The sequence below is a fragment of the Primulina tabacum genome, chromosome 16 (assembly GCF_025594145.1).
Source record: "Primulina tabacum isolate GXHZ01 chromosome 16, ASM2559414v2, whole genome shotgun sequence".
Taxonomy (NCBI): Eukaryota; Viridiplantae; Streptophyta; class Magnoliopsida; order Lamiales; family Gesneriaceae; genus Primulina; species Primulina tabacum.
In genome coordinates, this window is record NC_134565.1 from 36,173,559 (window position 1) to 36,198,027 (window position 24,469).

The following is a 24,469-nucleotide window of genomic DNA, read 5'->3' on the forward strand; positions in this document are numbered from 1 at the left end:
ATGGCTGATGATCAAGAAACACACAGTGGCGAAAGCTTAGTGCAAGAAGAGATAAGGGTTCCACTCATTTAACAAAAGAGGAGACTTAACAATGGTGATGAAGAGCAGCCCACGATAGGAAGAATTAGGGAGGATAGATTCATGGTTTATGTCACCACTTTTGTTGCAGCTTGCGGTTCTTACGCATTCAGATAATGCGTACGTAACAAGTTCTTGGATGATGTTATCATCAAAGAACCTTGATAAGATTTTGTTTGATGCAATGGCTTTGTGCTTTTAAGGCAGGGTATTAATCACCGAGTTGCACAGGAGGCTATGCTACTGGATATTGGAAGATTAGAAGTGGATATGGAATGGGAATCTTCTCTTGTATCGTAAATAGATTGATTACCTTGCATATACATTTTTGTTTATGTTCTAATAGAGATATTTGTTGAATTGTTTTCAATATTTTTGGTCCACAGGTACCCGTCTTCATAGTTGAAGTTGCACCGAGGGATTTACGAGGAAAGTTTGTAAAAATATGAGGGGTAGATACCGAGATTATATCCATTTTCAACCGAAAAGGATGATCAATATTGAAAAGCCCCATTACTCTGTAGGTCATGCTTTGTACTGGAGTGTCCGTATCTTTCATCCTCAGCACGATACTAATTACTTGGAAGGCGCTAGCTTTAACGGGTTTGTTGTGAAACAAACGTAGGTATGGTAACAAGAAACTAAGATTATCAGCTTTTAAAACGGTGTAGTTGTTTTTGCTGCAGGAATAATCCCTTGTGCTATTCTGCTTTTCGGGCTCTTAATCATCCCGTGATCCCCGAGATGGCTGGTAAGAAACACAATGCACGAATAATTGTCATCCATTTTAATGTAGAATATTTTCAGAAACTAACTAGTTAAAGTAACCAGGCAAAAGTAGGAAATCAAAAGAAGTTTGAAGCTTCATTACGAAGACTTCGAGGCAAGAATGCTGACATATCCGAGGAGGCAGCTGAAATTCAAGCACGTACACATTTAAAACTTGTAGCATGAATTGTTCAAAAAATAAATTGCAGCACGAGTAGTAACATCTCAAAGAATTATGTAAGCTAAATGTATTTTCTTGCCAGGACTACATAGACCCTTTGGAAAAGCTTCCTAAAGCTAAACTGCTCGATTTGTTTGAAAAACGATATCTGCGTTCAGTGACGGTAAAATGCTTCTTCTTCTTATGTTAGTACTCGTGTGACCTCACTATGCATTAAGTTCATTCTATTTATTGTCCATTTCTTTCTCCAAAAAATTGGTTTATCGTTCTGAAATTAATAAACAAGCATAACGTATAAATTGTAACGCAGATAGGAGTAGGACTAATGGTCTGTCGACAATTTAGAGGAATCTGTTTCTTCACCTGCAGTATCTTTGCGTCCGCGGGTGAGTTCTTATATTTTGTATTCGCCTTTACAAACTCAAAGGATCAGATTAAATATTATCACAAGATTCCAGCCGATGTGGGAACTATAAGCTGCACCATTCTTCAGGTATTTAGATGACTAGATCCACACTGTCAATTATTGGAGGTGCAAAGCTATTTCACTAAACAAAGAAAGTGATTCTGTGGATTTTGTTCAATTTGCATACAAAATCTTCTGTCAGGTCATACTCACTGCACTGGGTGCCTTTATAATCAATAAAGCAGGAAGAAAACTGTCTCCTGTGGTACCATTTATACTCCAGTAGCTGATCCCAGCAACAAAACACTATGTTTACACTTTACACTATAAAAAATGCAAAAAAGATGCATTTTCTCCCTGCAGATTTCTGGAGCACGATTGGTACTTGGGCGTCTTCTAACTGGGAGTTCATTACTTCTGAAGGTTATTATTCATCTGTTATGTCTTTTAATCGGTTTCGTTTCATCTCTATCAAAACAAACTGATTAAGAAGTCTTATATTCTGGACTAGGAGCATGGATTTGCACTTCGTACAGCTCCGGCTCTTGCAGCAACGGGCATACTGATAAGTTCTTACGTATTCATATAATATACTATCTACCAATATTGAAGAGAAAAACATAATTGGAGAGAAATCTTTATGTAGAGTCTTTATTGTGCCCATTAGTTATATGTAGGGGCTTTTGCGATGGGGATGGGAGTAGTTCCACGGGTGATGATGTCTGAGGTATGATAACAACTTTACATACATTCTCTAGTTAAAATGTGTATTCCCTGATGACACTTGTCAGCAGTTCAGACTAAGAATTGTGATTACTACAGATATTCCCTATAAACATCAAAGGAGTTGCAGGAAGCCTTGTAACACTAGCGAACTGGCTTGGTGCATGGGTTTGTACTTTGTACTTTGGCCTTTAATCTTCTCATGAGCTGGAGCTCCTATAGTAAGCAACTACTTTCTAATGAAGTTTAACCATAAAATTTGCAGTCTCAGGAGCAAAATTTGATATCCCAGCCTTAGCATAGTTCAACATCATCCGTTTAACTAATTATGAATACAAGCGGATCAACTCGCTCGTGAGTAGCTTCCAAGTGACTCCATCAAAACTCAACTTGAGCTTGGGTTTTTTTTCCAAACACTTCAGTCAAGCTACTCGAGTTCGGTGATAAGTTTTGAACATTTACACATTAGATGTATTTTTCAACAAAATTTTATGAACAATGATCTAAATTTCAGTAATTGCAAATATTGTCAAATTTTGAATTCGAGCTTGACTGATGTTTACAAATATCAAACTTGTTAAACTCGAGCTGAAGTAGCTCAACATGCATTCAGGAAAAACATGAGGTCTGTCGATAAATCAAGAGGAAAACACGGCTAGAATCTCATATTTTAGTTATGGTTTGAGTTATGATAGTATTTCCATGATTATTATATTCTGTAATCTTTTTTTTCAATTGTATTTTCCCCACTTTATATTGGTGTACATTATATTGAGAATGAGTTTTTTTGTCTTTTATGTTTACTTACAAGGTCGAAACTCGAAACTCGTCAACTGATTGAGTTTAACATTAGATTTTATCGTTTCTCAAGAATTAGCTCGACCACATCCCTTGCTCTACAGCCTGAGAATAATTACCTCATACTTGTTGTGAATGAACCTTATCTGCAGGAACATTCATTCTGCAATCAAAGCATTGACCATTGTGTTTGTGATCAAATTTGTCCCTGGAACCAAAGGCAGAACTCTGGAACAGATTCATGCAGCAATCAATTCTTCGTGAGAACATCTCTTCAATCTGATTTTGTTTTCGGCAACCACCTGCTATTCTAGGGAGATGCATGCATGTTTTTCAACACTCATGGATGATTTATCGAATCCTAAGAATCCACCGTGCAGTTGTATAATGAAATACATTATAAACGCTTCTTTGCGACATCGCTCCTAAAGCACCGGATTTGTGTAACAGTTCTATAAATTCTCTATTTTAAGGATTTGATATGCCTTTGGGACAAATGTTCTCTTTCAAGTCTACATATGTATTGAGCATTTGACATTTTATATATTCCAATAGATGGATTTAAAACATGAATGAGAGAAATGATGCGTGCAATTTAGACATCAAAATTTGTAGTTTTCTGAAAATGTATACTCCAATTTGAGGCAAGTTTCATTTAAAAATGGTGGCTCTGTACAAAGAGCAAAAGGCCAGAGTTAGGATCGTCCTTATTAGGAACACACATTATTTACGAGTTTAAAATTTGCATATGGGTTAGTATATAATATGAGTAATCAGTCCTACGTTTAATTAACACGTTAAATCACATGCAAATTAAATACGAAAATAATTCGAAACAATAAGTCATTATGGCTCAATGATATTGGATTTTTGTAAACGAACTCATCCATCAGATAAAATTAAAAGATACCCTTTTACAAAATTTGCAAACGGACCCACCAATCAAGTACTCTACTCTGTCACGTCTAATTCCTGAAACATTGTGGTAAGTTCTCATGAGTCATGTCACTCCAAGCAACCAAACAATACTAGCGTAATACACATTCCTCTTAGATGAAGTGATGCATGCAAGTGATGTAAATTGATTGATTCATTTCTTAAAACAACCATTTCTTGATTTGGCATCGTTTCCAAGATTTTCATGCATATGTTTGCATTCTTTTCTCTAATGGTCTGTCAACAATTTGGTGGAATCAATGGAATCTGTTTCTATACCAGCAGTATCTTTGAGTCCTCGGGTAAGTTCCCGTGTTTTGGAAGCATTTTTACAAACTCTACGGATCAGATTACATATTAAACATCACGATCACGTGTAATATCACAGGGTTTCCAGCAGACGTGGGAACTATAACCTATGCCATTCTTCAGGTATCTAGATCGCACTGCCAGTTCTTGGAGATTCAAAGCTATTTCATGAAAAAACAAGAAACTAATTCTGTGGATTCTGTTCAAATGCTTACGGAATCTTCTTTCAGGTCATAATCACTGCACTCGGTGCCCTTTTAATCAAAAGAGCAGGAAGAAAACCACTTATCGTGGTAACCATTTATACAACAATAGCAGCTATCAGAGACTTTGCAATACTCAAAATGTAAGCAAGATGCTTTTTTCCCCTGCAGATTTCGGGGGCAGGACTGGTCCTAGGGTGTCTGCTAACTGGGAGTTCATTCTTTTTTAAGGTATTTTTATCCACATTTTATACCTTTTAGTCGCTTTTCATTTCATGTCTATCAAAACAATCTGATTAAGAAGTCATATACTCTGGACCAGGAACATGGACTTGCACTTGATGCAACTCCAGCTCTAGCTGTAACTGGCATATTGGTAAGTTCTTACATTTCTTTATTGTATACTATCTACATATATTGAATTCAAATATATAACTGGAAAATAACTCTTATCTAAGAATATATTCTGCCGATTAGGTATACATAGGGGCATTTTCGGTGGGGATGGGAGCAGTTCCATGGGTGGTGATGTCTGAGGTATGAATAAACGGGCTTGCTCTATTTGGAATGTATGTACTCTGATGACATTTATCTAAAGATCAGACTAATAATTATGATCACTACAGATTTTCCCAATAAACATTAAAGGAGTTGCTGGGAGCCTTGCAACACTAGTGAACTGGTTTGGTGCATGGGTTTGTTCGTACACTTTTAATTTTCTCATGAGTTGGTGTTCCTATGGAAGCAGTTACTTGAGCTTGAGTATTATTTCTCACTTTAATCAAGCCGCTCGAATATGTATTAAGTTATAGTATTTTTATATTACATGCCTTTTTCTAACAAATTTTACAGGTAATGAACTAATTTTAGTAACTGCAAGTATTGTCAAATTTTGAATTCAAGTTTGATTGATGCCTACAAGGTCAAACTTCTTAAACTCGAGCTGGAGTAGCTCGACATGCATTCAGGTCAAAAGTGAGGTCGACACTGCCTGCATAACTGAATTTGAACTTGAATTTATAAGTAAACTTTTTTTTCAAGAATTAGCTTGAGCACATCCCTTCCTCTAGCCTGAGAAGAAATGAAAAATTGCCTTGTATTCTCATGAACGTACCTATCTGCAGGAACTTTCATCCTGTATGCTGCAATCAACGCACTTGCCATTGTGTTTGTGATTGCGGTTGTCCCTGAAACCAAAGGCAGAACTTTGGAACAGATTCAGGTAGCAATTAATTCTTCACAAGACGCATCTTCGATTTGATTTTTTTGCAAGTACAGGCATTTCGTGGAGATGCATATTCTTCAAAACTTAAGATGATCGTAGAATCCGAAGAATCCATTATACAACTGTAGAATGAATAAATATTATAAACGCTTATTTGCTACGTTCAAATTGAGTTGGCTCCAAATACACTGGTTTTGTGATGCGACTCTGTAATTTTTTTTTCAGGATTTGATGTTGTACAACTAAAGGCCAAAAAATTGATATGAACTGTTGTAAAGTGTGCCCAGGGATAATATGATCCGACACGATAACCCAAAAAAAGGCAGCGTAAATTGATAACTGCGCTTTCATTTCTCTTTGACAATAAATAATCATTTTTTCCAGGTTCGATACATGAAAAACACGGGTACTATGTCGTAGGAAGTTGCTGCAGCCTCTCTATACTCTACAATTCTATCATATACAGATTGAATGTTCCTCAAAATTGCATTTAAAACCAAGCAATTTTCATCAATTTGACACTAGCACCTAAATAGCCAGAACAGCTTAAAAACAGAATCATGAAAACCTGGCAACAATCCAATTAGAAAACTGAAATCTGTGTTCGTCTTCTTACAAAAGTCTCGTATATCCTTGTCAGAAGTTTGTCCTTTATGTTACGAATTTGGATCTGTAAATGACTAGCTGGGATTGGTATATTCAAGCAACATATGTGGTGATCGGTAAATCTTGATGAGTGTCCAGTAAAGGACCTCTTCAACCCCAAGTTCACCTTCTGCTCTGGCAGCATATATATCCTCGCAGATGGCTATCAACCTTCAGGGGCAAATGCTAGGATTTTTCATACCATTTAAATCAAAGGATTGATGAAAAAAAATGGATTCTGGACAGTATCCCTTATTACCTGTCACAGGAAGGAAGATTCTCAAATGGTATTCTCATCCTGAGGTCAGAACATTGCAATCTGATAAACCGGCCTACAGCTAGCACAAATGTTATGTATAAACCCCAAATGCTGAATTTGCTGAGAGTCTCTCCAAGAAATCCTTCTGAAAGTGATTCGGGGATTGATTTACTCAAACATAATTATCTTTGTTATATGAAAATTATCCCATCAATACTTACGTGGAGTTTCCTCTGATACAATGATAGCCATTGGCCCTAACAAGCCACGGCAGCTACTTGTATTAAAAGAATTTATAACATGGAAGGACCACCATTTAGAAGTACCATGATGTAGGTAGGACAAGATCAGCATTGACATCATTTACCTGTAGATTATTAAGTGATTTACGAAGCATGGGAATTATAACACACATAAAATTATGGTAAAGTCAGCTGTTGAAACAACCCAAAATCTAAAATTCCATCTGGAATTTTGCAGCTATAAGACCACTAAAATTTAAGTCATTGTGACATTCACTCATGTCCCGATGCGTCTGCCTTACTTCAGAGGAATGAAGCAAGTTCAGGAAATAAGAAGAGATGCAATAGTAACTAAGAATACTAAGTTTTATTTTCCAATATAAAAAGCGTAAATTATCCTACATCATCGCGCACATAGTTTTGTTTCTCTGGATATGGGCAGGAAAATTTTGAGAGAAAATGTTCAACACCTTTGTGTTGGTCATTCACGTCATCAGACTTCAAATAGAAAGTTAACAAGTGAGAGCTTCTAATAATCACTTTCCAACTTGTCAGGAAATGAATACATAAAAACATGATATGTTTGAAAGATTAACAAGATTTTGGCTACCTGAGATATATTTTTGAAGGATGAGGAGCTACATCAGCAGATGTTAACGAGTCATTTGACGTGGAAAGGAAGATGAATGTTATGGAATGCGATAACAACATTGTTTTCGTGCTTGAAAAAATTTTAGAACTCAGAAAAGATTAGCTAACATTTCTCCAGACAGCATGCATGTGCCATATGCCAATACTCCAGTACATAATGAACTTTTAGCCGCATATTCATTCAAATATTGAGAAAAGCAGTTTTCTCGTTTAAAAAGGACACTAAATCATCAGGACATGTCAAATTGTATTGTTCAAAACACATTTGATAACCAGACATCAAGAAATCATCATAATAAAGAAAATATCTGGAGTAATGCACAAGGTTATGAGAAATCAAGAAATATATTTTAGAATCAAATTTGGCATCATCAAGATTGTGATACATATATTATGTGATTTTCAACTGAATGAAGTATAAGGAAGATGTCTACGATAATATATTATGCGATTTTCATCTGAATGAAGTATAGGAAAGAAGTCTACGATATTTTTACAAAAATATTTTCAACTAGCCAAATGAGTGATAATTATTTTTAACTCAACAGAGATTCGTTGAATTTTATTCCTCGAGACCTTTTCTAGTCAATAAAGGTCTTTTTTACGACCACAAAATCATCGTATTATGCTGTATTCAATCCTTACTTTACTTTTACTATTTAAAATTTAACAAATGAAAGTTCACCAACTTACCTCCTGCTCAAAAGGTCTTACTTCACCAGAACCAGTAACACGGAAAAATCTTGGATAGATATTATGAACCCTAAAACTGCTAAATGAACCATTTAGAACTCCCTCAACTTCTGATGCTTTGGGAAGATCTGACGGATCAACACTTTTTTCATATTTCACAGTTTCCTTGCCCTTTGGTCGGTCCCTCATCAGAACCCAAGAATATTTCATATCCATAAAAGTATTACCCAGAGACTGGATAAACTGCTTCTGAACCACATCAGGTACAAACCACAGAGTACTTGCATCAGCTTGGCAACAAATGAGTTGAATGTCATTCACATTATATGAGCTCAGATAATATTGAGGATCAAGATCACCAGTTGCATTTACATGATCCCATGCAATTCTTTCACAAAGAGTTGTCTGGAACAAGGTCAACCTTCCACCGTCTGTCTTAATGTCGAACTGAAAACTGGCGTCATTAATTGGATTCGCAATGTTTGATGGATTGCCACTACTGTACATCTGTAAGGAATAAATGGTCAGATTCTACATCTATAAAAATAAAAGTTCTAAAAATTTCTTTATCGCGTCAGATTCCAGACTAGTGTTGCACGTCATCAGTAAGCAGATCTATTCATGTAGTGCTTCAACATGTCATTTTATATGTACTTCTCACGAACAGTATGGGAAACAATAGATATCGACTTTGCATTGAGTTAATGTATGTTAAGAAAAATGAGAATATTATATCCATTGCTTGAAGAAAAAGAACAAAGTGCACAATCATCCACACTTTGTAATAAGTTTTTCGGTTACTTTTATAATCAGTTTAACTAGTTAAAACTAACTAAACTAACATGCAACTCATGCTTATTATGAAGTGGAAGTAAAACTATCTCAACTGACTCTAACTGATCAAACAACCAAGGCTAAAATAAGACAATAGCCAATTATACAACTTCCAAGCAACTTATATTTTAATATAATATCAAATATATGTACGACGAATACTCTTAATTTCCACAACCTTTGGACCAGCATTTTTATATTCGCAAACAATCCAAATTTAAGTTGATATCTTACAGGTTGAAATAAAGTTGAAAAAGATATCTAAATAGAAGATAAATATGCTATGCAACTTGAAGTTCACTAAATGGTAAATATTCTACACAAAGAAAATAGCCCTCGGAAATCCCAGTGAGATACTATTTCAAGAAAGAAACTACTGCTCCATTGAAGGTAAAAAGGCAACTACAAAGGTGAATATTCAAGGTTGAATGTAAGCCGATGATTTTGATGAACTTGAAGAAACTAAATGCTCGAATAATTGTTCAATTACTTCTATCCTTGCCTATGATTAAGTATAAACATATGTAGACATTGCATATTTTGAAGGAGAAGCGTTTAAAGAATGGTAGCATAGAAAATCATGAATTTTGTGCCCATGTTCTAGAAACTTTTATCATGGATACACACAAAGCGCCATCATGATGTCAATGTGTGAGATGGGTCGAATGAGCCAGGGCATGAACTGAATGCAGGACTTTATTAATGCCACAGGCGTCAAATGCAGTAAAACATTCCCAAAATGTAAATGAGAGAACATATATGCTCTGAGTCACACCTGAGCTATAGAAAATCATGAATTTTGTTCCCATGTTCTAGAAACTTTTGTCATGGATACACACAAAGCGCCTTCATGATGTCAATGTGTGAGATGGGTCGAATGAGCCAGGGCATGAACTGAATGCAGGACTTTATTAATGCTACAGGCGTCAAATGCAGCAAAACATTCCCAAAATGTAAACGAGAGAACACATATGCTCTGAATCACACCTGAGCTATTCACTGAATTACTTCATCTAGAAGCGAGAGCCACAGTCTTGGTACCTACTGTCTGGTACCCGTACATCTACATGCCCCACTCAACCTCTCTATTCCATACCCTCTCTCTACCACTCCCATTCACATAATATATAATAATGAAAGAAAAAAAACAGATAAAACATGCAGTCAATTGAAAACAACACCATCTGGTGAAAAAATCTAGAATAAAATATCATATACCTTCATAGAAGAAGAACCATTAACTATTGCAGGGCAGAATTATAATTAGAGTTACTTACCAGCATTGGAGCCCAAATAACACAACTCAAAATAAAGAACAGGCATATGCCATTGCAAAACTTAGTCATCTTTGTTTGCTTGTCTCCTTGTTTATGTTTAGCTCTGTTCAGAACATTATCACATTTGACGAGGTACAAGCTTGCATTTATATCCTCCAACTGAAAGGATTAACAAAAACATCAACTTCTATTTTAAACTCCAATATTGCCGCTGGGAATATTAACTGATAACATAAGCTCAATACAAGCACCAAAGATGGCTTTTCATAAATCCCAAAAAATCATAACTGTAACTGCTTTGAACCAGAAGATGGAGGTATATAATTAACTAGTTTAATTTGAATCCGATGTATGGTTTGTAGGTTTATACCAAGAACACAATAAATTTGTTAAAATTTTCTGCATTTGCACCGACGAGGATTGGCCACGTTATGCTGCTTCTCCTCTCCAAAGACCATACAGAATCACTATAGCTCACATCAAACAACAAAACCACAAGATTCAGTGAAACCAAATTAATGAAAGTTGTCTTTATCACATTCTTCTACCAAGGAATTTCTACCTCCATAGTTCTTATTTTTCTCAGCGGCCAAGTACGATTTGGCCCCGAACGTAGTCTTACTGAAATTTGTTTAGTTTATGGTAGAGACAGATGGGCTTTTGGTAACAACCAGAGATACAAGGGTTTGAATTAAAAAAAAAACATTGAATGCATAGCTGGAAGAAATAGCTCAGATAACATAATTAACTGGATCAGATTTCTGTTTCGCTACAAATTCATAAAATAAATTGATCCCACTTAGCATACACTAGAAATTTATGTAAATAGAGCATCCATTGGTGGAAAGTTGAAAAACTCACCTTCAGCCAGTCATACATTGTCAGTGATGTAGCTGTGCATGACCAATCAAGGACACATCGCAATTCGTACAGAAAAGGCAAAGCACGATAAAGCCTATATCCTAAGTAATTAAAACGAGATACGTCACTGGTTAGAAACTGACGATACAGTGTACTTTTATGAGGAATGCCAAATCGAATTTGCATGGCTTGTAAAGCAAAAGAAACCGCTTTAGTAAGATATATTGCTCGAAGGGCCAATCCAGCTGCATTCTGCTGTGAAGTATCCATATTCCAAGCATACTCGGTAATGATATAAGTGAAAAGAATGAGGTTGAAAAGATAAAATATGACCTTCCCCATCGCAAATGAACATAAGTACATGATGCGATCAAGAATCATCAAGAAGAAAATTATCTGCACCAGAAGAAAATTCAAGCAGATTAAGAGAAAAATAGAATGATACTCATAATTCTTAATCAAAGGTAGAGGTTTTCTAGTAAGTGCTTCACATGTACAACACTTAACTGAAGATCAGGATAAGTTGGCTCACCGACATAGTAACCTTTGTGCACACCAAATAATTAAAAACCCATGTAGCTAAAAACTCTTTCATCATTCTAATACTAGGTGTGTCATTTTAAGCTCTCCAATTTTACTAGAAAAACAAAAGAAATGGTTAGCAAGGCATAAAAACTTACCATAAGAATTGATACAAACTCTTTCGGAAATTGATCCTCAAGCTGATAATATTCCAGAAATTCACTCTTATTTTTTATGACAGATTGATAAAATATAGCAACTAGAAAGAAAACCATCAAATCAGCCCCAAAGATATATGCATAAAGGTCAATATCTCTTTTGCCTCCTCCAATTACTGAGAGTATAGAGTATGGAAATCCAGCTTCTTCAACAAGGTGAGCAAGTCGTGCTTTAAGGATCTCTTTTGCAACATCAGATGCTGGAGTAAGCGTGCTGAATTGTTCTGCTGGAGCACACTCTGCTAATGGAGAGGTACAAACAACCTCAAAAACAACCAAGGCCACATTCACATTTTCAGTGCTTTTTTCAATACTTCGAATTTGAACCTTGCTGGCATAAGGGCAATGGTTAGGATTTTCTTTCTTGCAGTTACTCTCATGCACAAGCCTGAGAATCTGATTTACTGCAGACTCGATCCTCTCCGGTTGAATCCCATCCTCGGGCCATGATTTCACATCCATGGACAATTGAACAAAGTATGGAGGAGATTCAGCTTCTTGTGTCAGAGATTTCCAGTATCTAGAACAGCCAAGGATTACCATTTCAGTCGCCTGTTTCATTAATTGGAAGAATTTCTTTGCTTTCACCCAACAGCTAGAGCCTGCCACAACCTGCTTTCTATTTAGCAATCTCCCTCGACCATTAAATCCCGCAGAAAAGCCACTCGCCATCTTTTGCAGTTATAGAGCTCTGTAATAAAGTAGACAAGTACACCAAAAAAAGAGGTAGCAAACTGATAACAAATGATGATTTTATCCTTTTTGTAGGAAACCCCAACTTGGGCAGAAGGGCAGAATGTATGCTGAAACTACAATGCTGTATCATGATTTGGTAAATATACTGAACCAAGATATATATCTCTGTATAAATTAGTATCACAATCCAGAAAATGTAACTTGGCCCTGTATTCACGCAGAGAGCATATAAGAACAGAGCTGACAAATACACCACAGAAAGCAAACTGAAATTCCATAGAAACACAAGAACGAAACAACAGTAACACACAATATCATTATTTGATCTCATACGGGACCATATGTGATGAACTATCCGTCCAATCTGTAGACTTGCAGGATCCGAAGTTCTACTCCTGTCAGACTGCAAGGACGCCGTACGATTCAAGTGTTTATTTTTAACATCTGGTCTTCCTCTGTCATTAGAAAGTTCATATTCAACAGATGAGGGCTCATTTGAATTAGAATCTTCAGGTACAATATTCAAAAAGCTAACAAGATTGCTAACAGCCTGACTTCCAATTGACTGCACTTGGAAAACACCATCTCCTATTAACTGTACAGCAGAAGCTAACGGATTGTCCTTTGATTGGCTTTTAGCTTTGTCTGCTTTGGTTGAGTCATCAATAACATTATCACCTGCATCCTCCTCAAGTTCCGTAATCTCGAAGAGGGATGCATCCATCAAGTGTTTTTCAAAATCAACTGCAAAAGGACTTTCTGCTCTTATACCTCTAGGAGATTCATACACATTGAAAGAAAATTGTGAATCGGGATGGATATCCCCATCTCGTTTCTCAAAGCCTCCACTATCTTGCCGACTTAGTGAAGCATTCTTCCTTCTTCTCAAGCCTTCTTTAGTCGGTGAAACGTCGTCATAAAAAGCAGTGCAATTCATACCATGGAGCTGAATTTGTAGGTTGAGCATCTCAGACTTCATTTTCTCAACTTGTAAGTTCCGCTGACGTTTCTTCACCTCAGATTCACGAATGTGCTGCAACTGTTTGGTTTTCCAAGCAGCTTTTTTCTCTTGCTCGCGTACAATTGCACCAATTTGTTCTGCTTCGAGGTATCTAAATACATAATCAAATTCCGAAGAAGAAAACATATATGACTGGAGTGACACCAGAACAAAAATGATGATTTCAACCAAAGCAGATCTTGATGTGATCCGGAATCCATAATCATATTTATAAAATCCGATCACCTCATAAATATAATCAATTGTTTCACACTTCCCTGCATTAAAATCCCCTATAAAAGGAGACTGATAGGCCAGAGAGAGAACAATAACAGCAAAATTGTACGCACGCAAGTACTTGAATATCTTATTTTTCTTCTTCAGTATGGTCAGCCTCAAACGGAAGAAAATAAGAGCAAAGCAAAGGTATCCAAGGTGTAGAATGTCATATTCCAGAGTTCCCGTGATAAGAATCAACGCAAGTACTAGATCTAATAGATGACAATAACAGTAAACCCTCAAATAGTCGAGAAAAGTCCACATGCTTTTCGTTTCAAATGAAAGATCTTGCCAAACAAAAGCATTTTTACGCTGAGAAAGCACCTGACGATATGTAGATGATCCTGAAAAACTGGACATGCGATCTGCGCGGAGTTTAAAACAAGCAAGAATGAAGACCATAAAAGAACTTATCAGCATTCGAGGGTCATCAACAATAAGACCTGCAAAAGAAAATTAATGCACTTAACTGTTCAAGCTCCTGATAAGATCGACTGAATAATTTATATTTACTGATTTTTCAAGACAGAGTTTAGCTTAAAACTGAATAAATAAATTAATCTTTTTGAAAGCTTTTCATAGTTTTATACAAAATAGCCCGAAACCAATAGCCGGGTTTATTTAAGAACAACAAGATAAAAGAGTTATCCACACTTCAGTAAACTGAAAATCATACGAGCTTCTCAACAGCTTGTACACAAACATTATGCGGTGATGTTAAATGGATTCAATTCCTACATTTCTCGCTAGAATTTTAAAAATAGAAACTTTTACTCTAAGACTTCCCGCAGGCATGTATTCATAACTTCCTGTGTAGCAAATTACAAAGTGAGAAAATTCATACCCAACCAACATTTTTGACAGTAGTGGAAATATGTGTTGAGTTTTTCCAGCAATCATGGCAACGCACATTGGTCTCAGTTGAAACATGCTGATTGAAAGGCATCATGTTCTTCCACATTTCAAAATATTCAGCAAGAAGAATTGTGGCAAACAGAAAGACGAAGATTGGCCACAGTTTACGTATGATAGGTCGTCCCAACAGGATGCAGGAGGCAAGACAAGCAATGTAAAGAATAGAAATGGCATTTAGCAAAGCAAAACTGGCTAGCAGTAGTGCTATCATATTTATCTCAAGACCGAAGAGTTTGAACATGTTTTCCATCCAAAACTTCAGGTAAACTTTTAGTGTTGTCTGCTGCATTTCAAATCTCTCTTGTTTCAAGGCAACGATCCTTTTATTATTCCACCGGTGGCTGTCATTCATGGTTCCCCAGATATATCCAAATGAATATTTTCTAGGTGCACGAGTGCTGCTGCTTCTTCTAGAGGACGAAGCCTGAGATGATTGATGGATACCATGCCTGAAAGACGGGCATGAATTGCTTTGTCCTGTTCTTGGAGTAGCCATGTCCCTAGATGCAGATAATGTCTGGTTATACCCATCAGAAGTTGAAACAGCAGTAGAAAGATCTTCTGCTGAAAGAAATAACGGGCAAGGGTCCTCTGATCTACCTACATTCAAAATAGTAGACCTTTTCTCCAACCAACGAAAAACATTATACTGAAGGGTACATGCAGCAATCACCAGTACTTTGGCCCTCAAACCAGATTCTAGGCCCTCAAAACTTGGTTTATAGACTTGTAAACCCAGAAAAAGAGATATGTCATGGTACTCTTGACCAGGAAACATTTTAGCCTGTTTACCCCACATCTGAAATAAATACTCAGCAGTCACCAGAAATCCTGTGTAAATTAAAAAAGATTTGGATGGGATTCGGGAGGCTGTAGGCAAAACTGAACAGCAAACAAGACCAAGAAGATACAAAAACCCAAATGCACTTATTGGGGATAATGACGCATAGAACAGAGCAATAAGCAAAAACTTTTGGCTGTGCCAGATCAGAAATCGCTTAATGAACCCCAATATCCCTAATTGCATTGGATCGTGATCTTGCGCATTCATATGTTTGCTTTGTCTTCTTTCATAGCTATAAAGTTGCATAACAATCAGTATAGCCAGAGACTCCCAAAGATTCCCTAACAAAGAAGATTCTGTATCATAGCCAAAGAACACAAAAAGATCAACTTCTGCAGACATCCATGTCTAGATTGTAGGGAAAATACTTAAAATATACATGAAGATGAAAACTCCTATGGCGTATGCTTTGAGCGGAAACCATAGACGGCGTTTTGTTTTCTCAACAAGCTGTCTTCCAATAATCCAGAAAAGGAGAAGGAAAATGTAACCAAATGATATATAATTGGGTCTCACAAGGTACACCGCAAAAAGAATGGTGAGAAAAGCTATATATGGTCCAAATGATTTGTAGATGGATAAGAACTTCTTTCCAATTTCACTGAGATATAAAGCTACCTTTCTCTCTGAAAATAGAAAACAAAAAGGCAAGCATTAGCTAGCACAAAAATAAAAGGTGACAATACAGCATTTTTATAAAAAATTATAGTTAATTCATTATTAAATTTCTGAAAAAACTGCATTTTTGGTCCTATAATTTTGTTAGGATAGTGGTTCTCTGCGTAATCAAATTTTAGTATTAATCATGTATTTTCTGATTTTTTACAATTTTAATATTTTTCATTAGGAGTGTTGATATACACTGTACACGTCAGTGCCACATCAGCATTAGTTCCATGTCAGCGCCAAGTCGGAAAATGGACTAAAATTGTAAAAAAAAACAGGGGACTAAAAGTGAAGTTTGACAACATAGAGAACCAAAATCGCAAAGATACAAACATAAAGGACTTAAAAAACAAGTTTCCCTAAATTTGTAGAATAAATTATCAATCAAGAAAAAGCATGTTCTTGCATTAAAAACTGTGTGGGACAATTAATTTCTAACAGCAACACGGACAGAATAATGTTTTTTACTGAACGTGATCCAACTAGAAAAGTTGATAACTTGGGTGTAGAGAAGGTTGCAGTACCATGGGAACGATTCTCGTAATCGTCTCTGAAGTTGGAAGTGGAATAGACCGACAAAAGAACTGATTTGTTCAGACCAGCTCTCAGAATGCTAAATCCAATTGGAGGACTGGGTGTGTGCTGAACAATAGCAGAAAATGAGAATAACATCTCAAAGCCATGGTTATGAATGGCACAAAAACATGCAAGCAGAGCTATTTCAAGGAAGTCCCAAGAACTATCATTCCCAATGAGACCTACAGGCAATTCAAAACGGAGTTAGCAACATAAAATATCAGATGTGTAAGAAAATGGAAAATGCTAAAATAACTATCAAAACATCAATTAAAATCAATAAAACCAATACCTAACTGTTTTAAAACTTCCTTGCTTATAGATCCTTCATTTTCCAATTTTCTGGAAACCAGATTAAGCTGAAGAACGTATAATATCGCAAAATGAGCCTCGCAGAGTAGAATAAGGGATTGGCGCATCCTTTTATTTATGTTATGACTCAGCAGGTAGGCAAAGAAGAATATAACTGAAAAGCAAGCCGAGATAAAGACCAATCAGAATGTTAAGCAAACACCAGGCAATAAGCATAAATAGTAGTATGTTAGGGAAAAAAGTATGTAAGTAAGACACCACACTTAAGACTTCGGCATACCATATACAGCATGAATGAGACCGGGTTTCGTCGCAATTAGGAAAATCAGCAACAGCACAATAGCCCGAGAACATTTACGCAACCCCCAAGCTATTGTAGCCACTAGCAGGACTTTGGCATCGTCTTTTACTGCAATCATATATTTAAAATAAATAGTAAGGTCAGGTTCTACATAAAACTCAGATTCACTGGAGCAAAAAAGAATTTGTAGGACAAGCATGACAATGTTGACAGTTGAATGGAGATTAAAACCATAAACAAATAGCTGCTGTTAGATGAGGGTTCATAAAAAGTATACTTACAGGAAAATGAATAAAAAGAAATTACCATTGAAATAGGCGGTGCCAAATAAGTACCATAGCTAGGTGCTTTGGTAACAGTAAAGCCAGTTTAAAAAGGGCATATCCTTTTATCTTTTAACTTAACAATACGATTTACATTGCCAATGTGAACACAAGCATCCGTACCTTCCTCAGTCTCGCTCTCATTAGAGATTTGCCTCTCCTCATTTGATAGCCATAAAAAAACTGAATTGCTTACAAGATTACCAAGAGCTACAAGAATTCCAAGACAAAACTGTGCTAGAAGAAAGAAACCAGGGATGGGATAATGCCATAATCCAACAATTTCCCAGATCTCCATATCCTGGGTGAAAATCAAAACTCAATGTAAACCAAAGAAAAACATGAGATTTCGAATATCGATTTGAAGATTTACAAGATTCGGAGATACCTTCCCCAGTTTCCAGTTCACTTATGCAAAAGCCACGTTGAATATATATGTGCTCACAGCCCACAAGAGAATAAATACAAGAAGCAACCCATTCAACCGGTGCAAGCGGAACAAGGATGGAAAAGCATACAAAATATATCCAACATATGCAAGTAATCCAAATGCACAAATACTCGCAAAATGGAAGCTCCAATACGAGAGGGCAAACAAGGATACCTGCCATACATATACTTAAAAGTTAGACATACAAGCAAGAAAAGTTGAAAAATTACAACTAATAATATCAAAAACTGGAAAATAGCACTCTTTAATCTATTAATCAATAGAAACAAGAGTTTTCTGATGAAGTTATGCTGCCCAAAGGATGTTAAAATCAAGTTTGAAAATAGGTACCGGAAAGCCATAAGTGAACCAGTTAATACTAAAAATCCTGAAAACGGTTCCCCTCAATAAAATGTTGGTATGCCTTACTCCAGACCTGCATACCAGGGATACAAATTAAAATTTTTGTTAGATACATTTCATAAAATCATATTGAGAAATAAATATGTCTGGATCAAAATGATAAATATTCATTCTAATCTTTATACTAGCATATACATAGTTATCAGAACAAAGAAAAAAAATCCTCATTAAACCAGATAAACTACACTGATTTTTCGCGACCATCATATGCTACATCAATTATTTTATCCTGGCTCAGAGGGACAGCATGTAAAAACTATAAAAATTGAAAGGGCATCACTTACCTCAGTTGCCGAACAAAAAAGGAGTTTCTTGATGGAAGAAGTTGCTCAGTCAAGCTGCCTTCTCTCATGGACATGATGAATTCCATGTCCTCCAAATCATGCTTCACACAAGAAAGCTGCGTTCACCATTTGATAATCAGTTAATATTTGTTTGAAATCAACAGTATCATACAGACTGCGTGCAATGATTCTCACGTGTTTCCTAGCACTAAAAAATCGACTTATTGTGAGGACAAAGAGTGGGGTATGAAAACAATGATTGTAGTATGCATGAAGTATGAACAAAAGTCTAAAACATGTAGAGAAGAGTACAGACAAAGGGTGAGTGACAAGCGAAGTGAAAGGGGGGAGCAACAGATCCTTTCAGCATCATAGCACATATTCTCTCTTCCAATGTCTGCTAATCAAGCATTCTCTATATTCAAGAAATTAATTCTTCGAATTTAATGTATCATATATGCAGCATGATATCCTAAATAAGTATGACAAAAATGTTGGACCTTCTTGAGCCATGATCCAAAACTAGGATAAGCCATCTATCCTTTTTCCATGAGTCTCGCAGTCACAATTCATCGTCAACGAAGGAAATGAATGACCGACAAATAAAGATAAAATATTGGCAGATTTCAATAACAAGGCATTCAGATCACTAACAATGTCGAGACTTTTAGAGCGGAACTAATCAGAGACGAGAATAATAATTCTGGCCTTATACATCCCCTTTCCTAAATCTAACTCCAGAGAAAAGTCCACGCCAAATACAACTTACACTGAACCTCTCAAGTAAATTATTTTTCATTAAATACCATAGGTGCAATATAGTTCTTAGGTAAAAAATTAACAAGCTGAATTTATGCTTATTAGAAACAAATTATTGCTCCTGTTATGAATACACAATCATGAGAAGAGCTAGGTAGCAAATATCATGTGCATTTGGAACCACCGTGTGGCATTAATTTAAAACAACACAAGTTGAACAATATATTTTATTGTTTAGGGGGAATTATGCTTACTTGTTTTTTAGTACAAGTAGCTACGGGGTTTGCTATGACTATTTACTATCGTCCCGTAACGAGTAGATACTTCCGCTGGAGCATAATTGATTTACCAATAATATTATTAAATAATAAAACCCGGCTCATACCAAGACTGCTGGATACCAGGTGGTTTACTTGTTTCATGGAAATCAAGTCAAATTAAGGTGAGAAAATCTATTCAAGTACTACAAATAAATAAAAGAATTTAGTTGCAGATCCACTTGAGTGACTTTACCCCCTCATGCAACTTTCAGACGTGATATCTACTCCTTACAGTATCTGATTTTATGGCAAGATTTCCAACGATATTGGATTTTTTCAAAGCAAACACCAGGTCACAAAACCTCAAGACAGAACACATTTGCACTTGGCAGAGAAAAATTAGAGCCTGAAGTATATAGTTTATATCAATAAATGCCAATGTATGTCCATAAGCGCACTAGACATCATATTAAACATAGATGACAAAAGCATACCGTATAGTAGAACACCATCAGAGAAATACCAGAACAAATTTCTTGCCAGTCACAATCAACTGATACTTTGTACAGACCAATTGAGTTGATTATTCCTTGACTTGTTTGTGGAAACACAAAATGAAACTGATATATATACAGTAGACATATGCTCAAGCCAGCATATACCCACAGCAGCTTCCACCACCTTCAAGCCATGTACAAGACCATAAGCACTGGTGGAAAACTAAATGTCAAGACCGTAACTTCTGAAGCTTTTAATTACAATTCCATTTTGAAAAGAAAAATATCTAGCACCCAAAAGAATGAAATACCTGAAAAGGCCTAAAAAGTTGCTTGTTAAAGACCAATCAACGAGACCAACACAGCTGCCAATGAAAAAGGGTAAAGAAAGCCAAGAAGGATTGCTGATCCCCACAGCCAACTGCATAGCTGGCAGTAATAAGCAGGAAACTAACCTCAGGCGATAACCTGCCATTTGATATAAAAACAGGAGATTAAAAAAAAGACATTGTCAAGATGTGATCCACCGAATGGTACCGCACAAAGTCAAAAATCATCATCTAGTCTTACGAACTACAAATGAATATGCAATGGATAACCAGCAATAGACCAAATCAACTAATGTTCTGAGACATAAAAAAATAGTCAGATATGCATAAGAAATCCTGAAAATAACATGAGAGCCCCACAATTTGAAAATGTATAGATTTACCCTATGTAAGACTCATCCTTGGTGAAACATTATGCCAGTGAGTCTCGGATAATTTTTCTGGTGAAAGAGCTTCTTCCTAGTTATATGTGCAAAAAAAAACTCCACCACCATAAAATTAATTTTGTTAACAATATTTTTGCGGACACCATATGATAACAGTATAACGTAAATTATAATAAAACACATATAGGCTTTTGGCTGGGATTTTGATTGGAGAACTCTCCATCCAAAAGCTCAACTTGTGATTCAGAAAAAAAATCAAACTTCTGTCTTTTTTATAAAAAAAAATCAATCTCCACACCACTGTACACCTATCGACAATTCAAGGCTAAACATTAACACACTTACTGTTTCTCTTCCCACTATTTTCCGCAAATTTTTACACTATATCACATATTTCATAGTATCTTCCTTCATCTCACATCCAAACACCATACCGAATATATCTTTTTGAAATTTTGAGGTTGAAAAAAATCCAAACTTAACCATACTTAGTGGAGATTATATACATTTATCACTCAACAGCTAAAATTATAGCCGCAGTCATGTTAGACAAACCTATATGTTCAACAACTGATGAAAGATAACCCCAGCATGATTCTTGATATTCAAAGAAGCCAAAATTGTTCCTGTTGATCTCAACAATAGCAACAAGCCCCACTAATAATTCTACAACCATGAAATAGATTGCTGTGGGAAATATCCAAGACTGAATCCTGCAGAAATACACCAAGCTGAACTGTTTGCTGGATAATTTTCTTAATAACAAATAAAATAAGTGAAAAATTGATGTTCTTAGATAAAACGAAATTTAGTAATCCTACGTCATAAGTCCAATTAGCTTTATCCACCAGGAATCAGCAATGCTCCATGATGAGCCCATAATGGCCCTCACAGTAAGAAATACCACTTGCAGACAAACCACAAGAGCCGAGTAAAAAAGAACAAACCACAAAGATAAAATCCTTCCTCTGAACTGAAATCCTGGATTTAAAGAAACAGTAGGACAAAAATTTTAGTTTAAACACTTAAGAGGATGAGTTTGCAAATATGTGCATGTGAAACAGTGAAAGGTATACCATCACATGACAAATGGACAAATAAACACATAATGAATCCGATAAACATAATTATCTCAACAAGATGACCAGGTAAAGTAGCATAAATTATGCCAAAAACGAAAAAGAACGAGTAAAGTACCTCTTTTAGGGGCATTAAACCGGAAGAACAATGAAGTCATTAGATTAATAAGAGAAATCAAGCTCCAGTTCATTACCCCAGCTGCAAAAGAAAGAGCTGAGAGGGACAATGGGTATAAAAAAAATAGACAAATGCTAAACCAACACTACTGGAAAAGATATATATGTAACTTTAATTAGGAAAACCATAGCTTTTTAACAGATACACTTGCAATTCTCTTGTGCCAACGTAGGTGCTTTCTCAGAATCTAAATTTGTTTTCCCGCATGTGCTACAGTCTTTTGGAAGAAGTAATTTTACGCTCTATTTTAATCATTATTTGTACTCCTGATTTTGAAAGAATCACTCTTCACGTTTGACTTCACAAATAACAACCTACCAGTGAATTAAATAAGAATCTATAATATGGATTAAAAGAAAAAGAATCTGTAATGTGACATTCCCAAGGAACAATTAAACAAATAAGAAAAAGACACATAACGAAACTAAACATCACGGATCATAAAACTTGCTTATATAGAAATAAATCGATCAACATTTTCTCATGATATTTCCATTTTCCCGTATAAAGTTCACATTTTCGAGTTAAGAATCTCGGGGAATACATAACATGAAACAAAAAGCTTTAGACTAAGTAACCAGCAATTAACAAGAAGTAATAATCCAGGAACTTCCATGTCAAAAGCATATCCAAGAATTCTAACACAGACGCATTAATTTGGGTTATCTTGTGAATTACAGAAACAACATAAAATAAATCGCGCAAGAAACCAAAAAAAAAAAAACGTCAAGTTAAGAGCTCAACGATAATCAAGGAAACAAAAAACAAAGGTGAAAAAAACGAAACTCGAAGCCGTACCTGTCAGAAGCAGCAAGGGCAATACAAATCCACCCAAAATAGTTCCCATCCTGGTCACCTTCTACAATTTAATCTCCTTTCATTTTAGCAATTCATGAATATTCTTTCAAACTTCCGTCCAGCAAAAGACTTGAAAAAAAGTCACCCAAATCTCGATCACGTGATTGACGTTCATCAATATCACGAATTTCTGCCTATGATTTGAAATGAAGAACGCAGCGACGCTAAGGATTCCTCATTCACACAATCAAAAGGTGCGTAATCTCCCAAATAGCAGTAATTTGATCAAAGACTAATTGGAAATCTTCGAAAAACTTTTCCGAGAGTGATCTGATATCATTGATTTGGCTATTCAATCGACCAATGAGGAAAGTTCACGGCTGATTATTTTGTATTTTTACTTAAACAGTTCAATTATTACCGAAATAATAAGCCTTGGTTAAAATGGACCCAGCCCATAAGGAGCCGGGTCCTTATTTCAATGGGCCGGGGTTCCTTGAGATGTAGGATATTGATAGATATCACCCATAATATAGAGCATCTGGAGCAATTAATGTGACATTTATTCGAAAGTTCACGTTACAATCTCCACGCCTATTGGTTAAGCATAGTAGAATATCAGCAAATGAGTCGACTTGTGTTATCATAAGTAGGATCAAACATTTATCGTTTTATCAAAAATTATAGCCGATAATAATACAACAAATCAAATGTTATGTTTGGATTACTCTACAAAATAGTGACAATTAGTATATTCAAATAGGTGTCTAGATTACAAAATGTTTTATATGAACAATTTAATCAAATATCTATCGTATCAACACTTGTAAGATAAATAAATAAAATATGTTTTTTGTTTCTCACAAGCTTCACTGCTTTAGATTTAAAAATAAGGTTGAAATATAAATTAATTACACCACTGACTTCTAGGTCAAGTGGGAATATGGGAAAGGTAGTGGGTTTTATGCCTACACTCACAATCCTCCACCCCGAGCCAAAAAAAGAAACATAAATTTGTTAGATTCATAAATTAAGATTATCATTAAATTATATGTAAAGTATAATTGAAAATTAAAATGTAATTATTTAATAATTCGGTTAATAGATTTTTTTTTTACAAAAACCAACTGATATTTTCTAAATCTAAAACAGAATTTTCGAATTAACCGAGATGAATTTGGTTGTTATAATGCTCACATGTTGTCATTTTTTTTGAATAAAAACAATATTAATATATATATTAAACCAGATCAAGTTGCTGAGAACGAAGGTCCAAAGCTCTTTCACAGAAAACACGCAGGAATT

General features: G+C 35.7%; 1 protein-coding gene, 1 long non-coding RNA gene and 1 pseudogene across 2 annotated transcripts; 2 read left to right on the forward strand and 1 right to left on the reverse strand.

The window, feature by feature from the left end:
• Positions 1-6,237, forward strand: LOC142528564 (sugar transporter ERD6-like 7; annotated as a pseudogene).
• Positions 1,741-3,712, forward strand: LOC142528998 (uncharacterized). Its single transcript, XR_012815811.1, has 4 exons — positions 1,741-1,856; positions 1,945-2,160; positions 2,256-2,377; positions 3,107-3,712. It is a non-coding gene; the product is annotated as an uncharacterized LOC142528998 (long non-coding RNA).
• On the reverse strand, positions 5,956-23,549 carry LOC142528996 (piezo-type mechanosensitive ion channel homolog). The gene is given in 24 exon segments (XM_075634336.1): positions 5,956-6,443; positions 6,532-6,676; positions 6,753-6,867; positions 6,869-6,898; positions 8,118-8,624; positions 10,229-10,387; positions 11,090-11,485; positions 11,770-12,487; positions 12,489-14,247; positions 14,649-14,681; positions 14,684-16,189; positions 16,754-16,987; positions 17,098-17,271; positions 17,398-17,526; positions 17,865-18,042; positions 18,130-18,345; positions 18,523-18,607; positions 18,879-18,994; positions 20,392-20,578; positions 20,706-20,862; positions 21,665-21,822; positions 21,931-22,090; positions 22,307-22,387; positions 23,165-23,549. Coding segments are annotated over 24 exon segments (7,428 nt in total). The 5' UTR covers positions 23,214-23,549; the 3' UTR covers positions 5,956-6,307.
• Between the last annotated feature and the right edge of the window lie 920 nt (positions 23,550-24,469).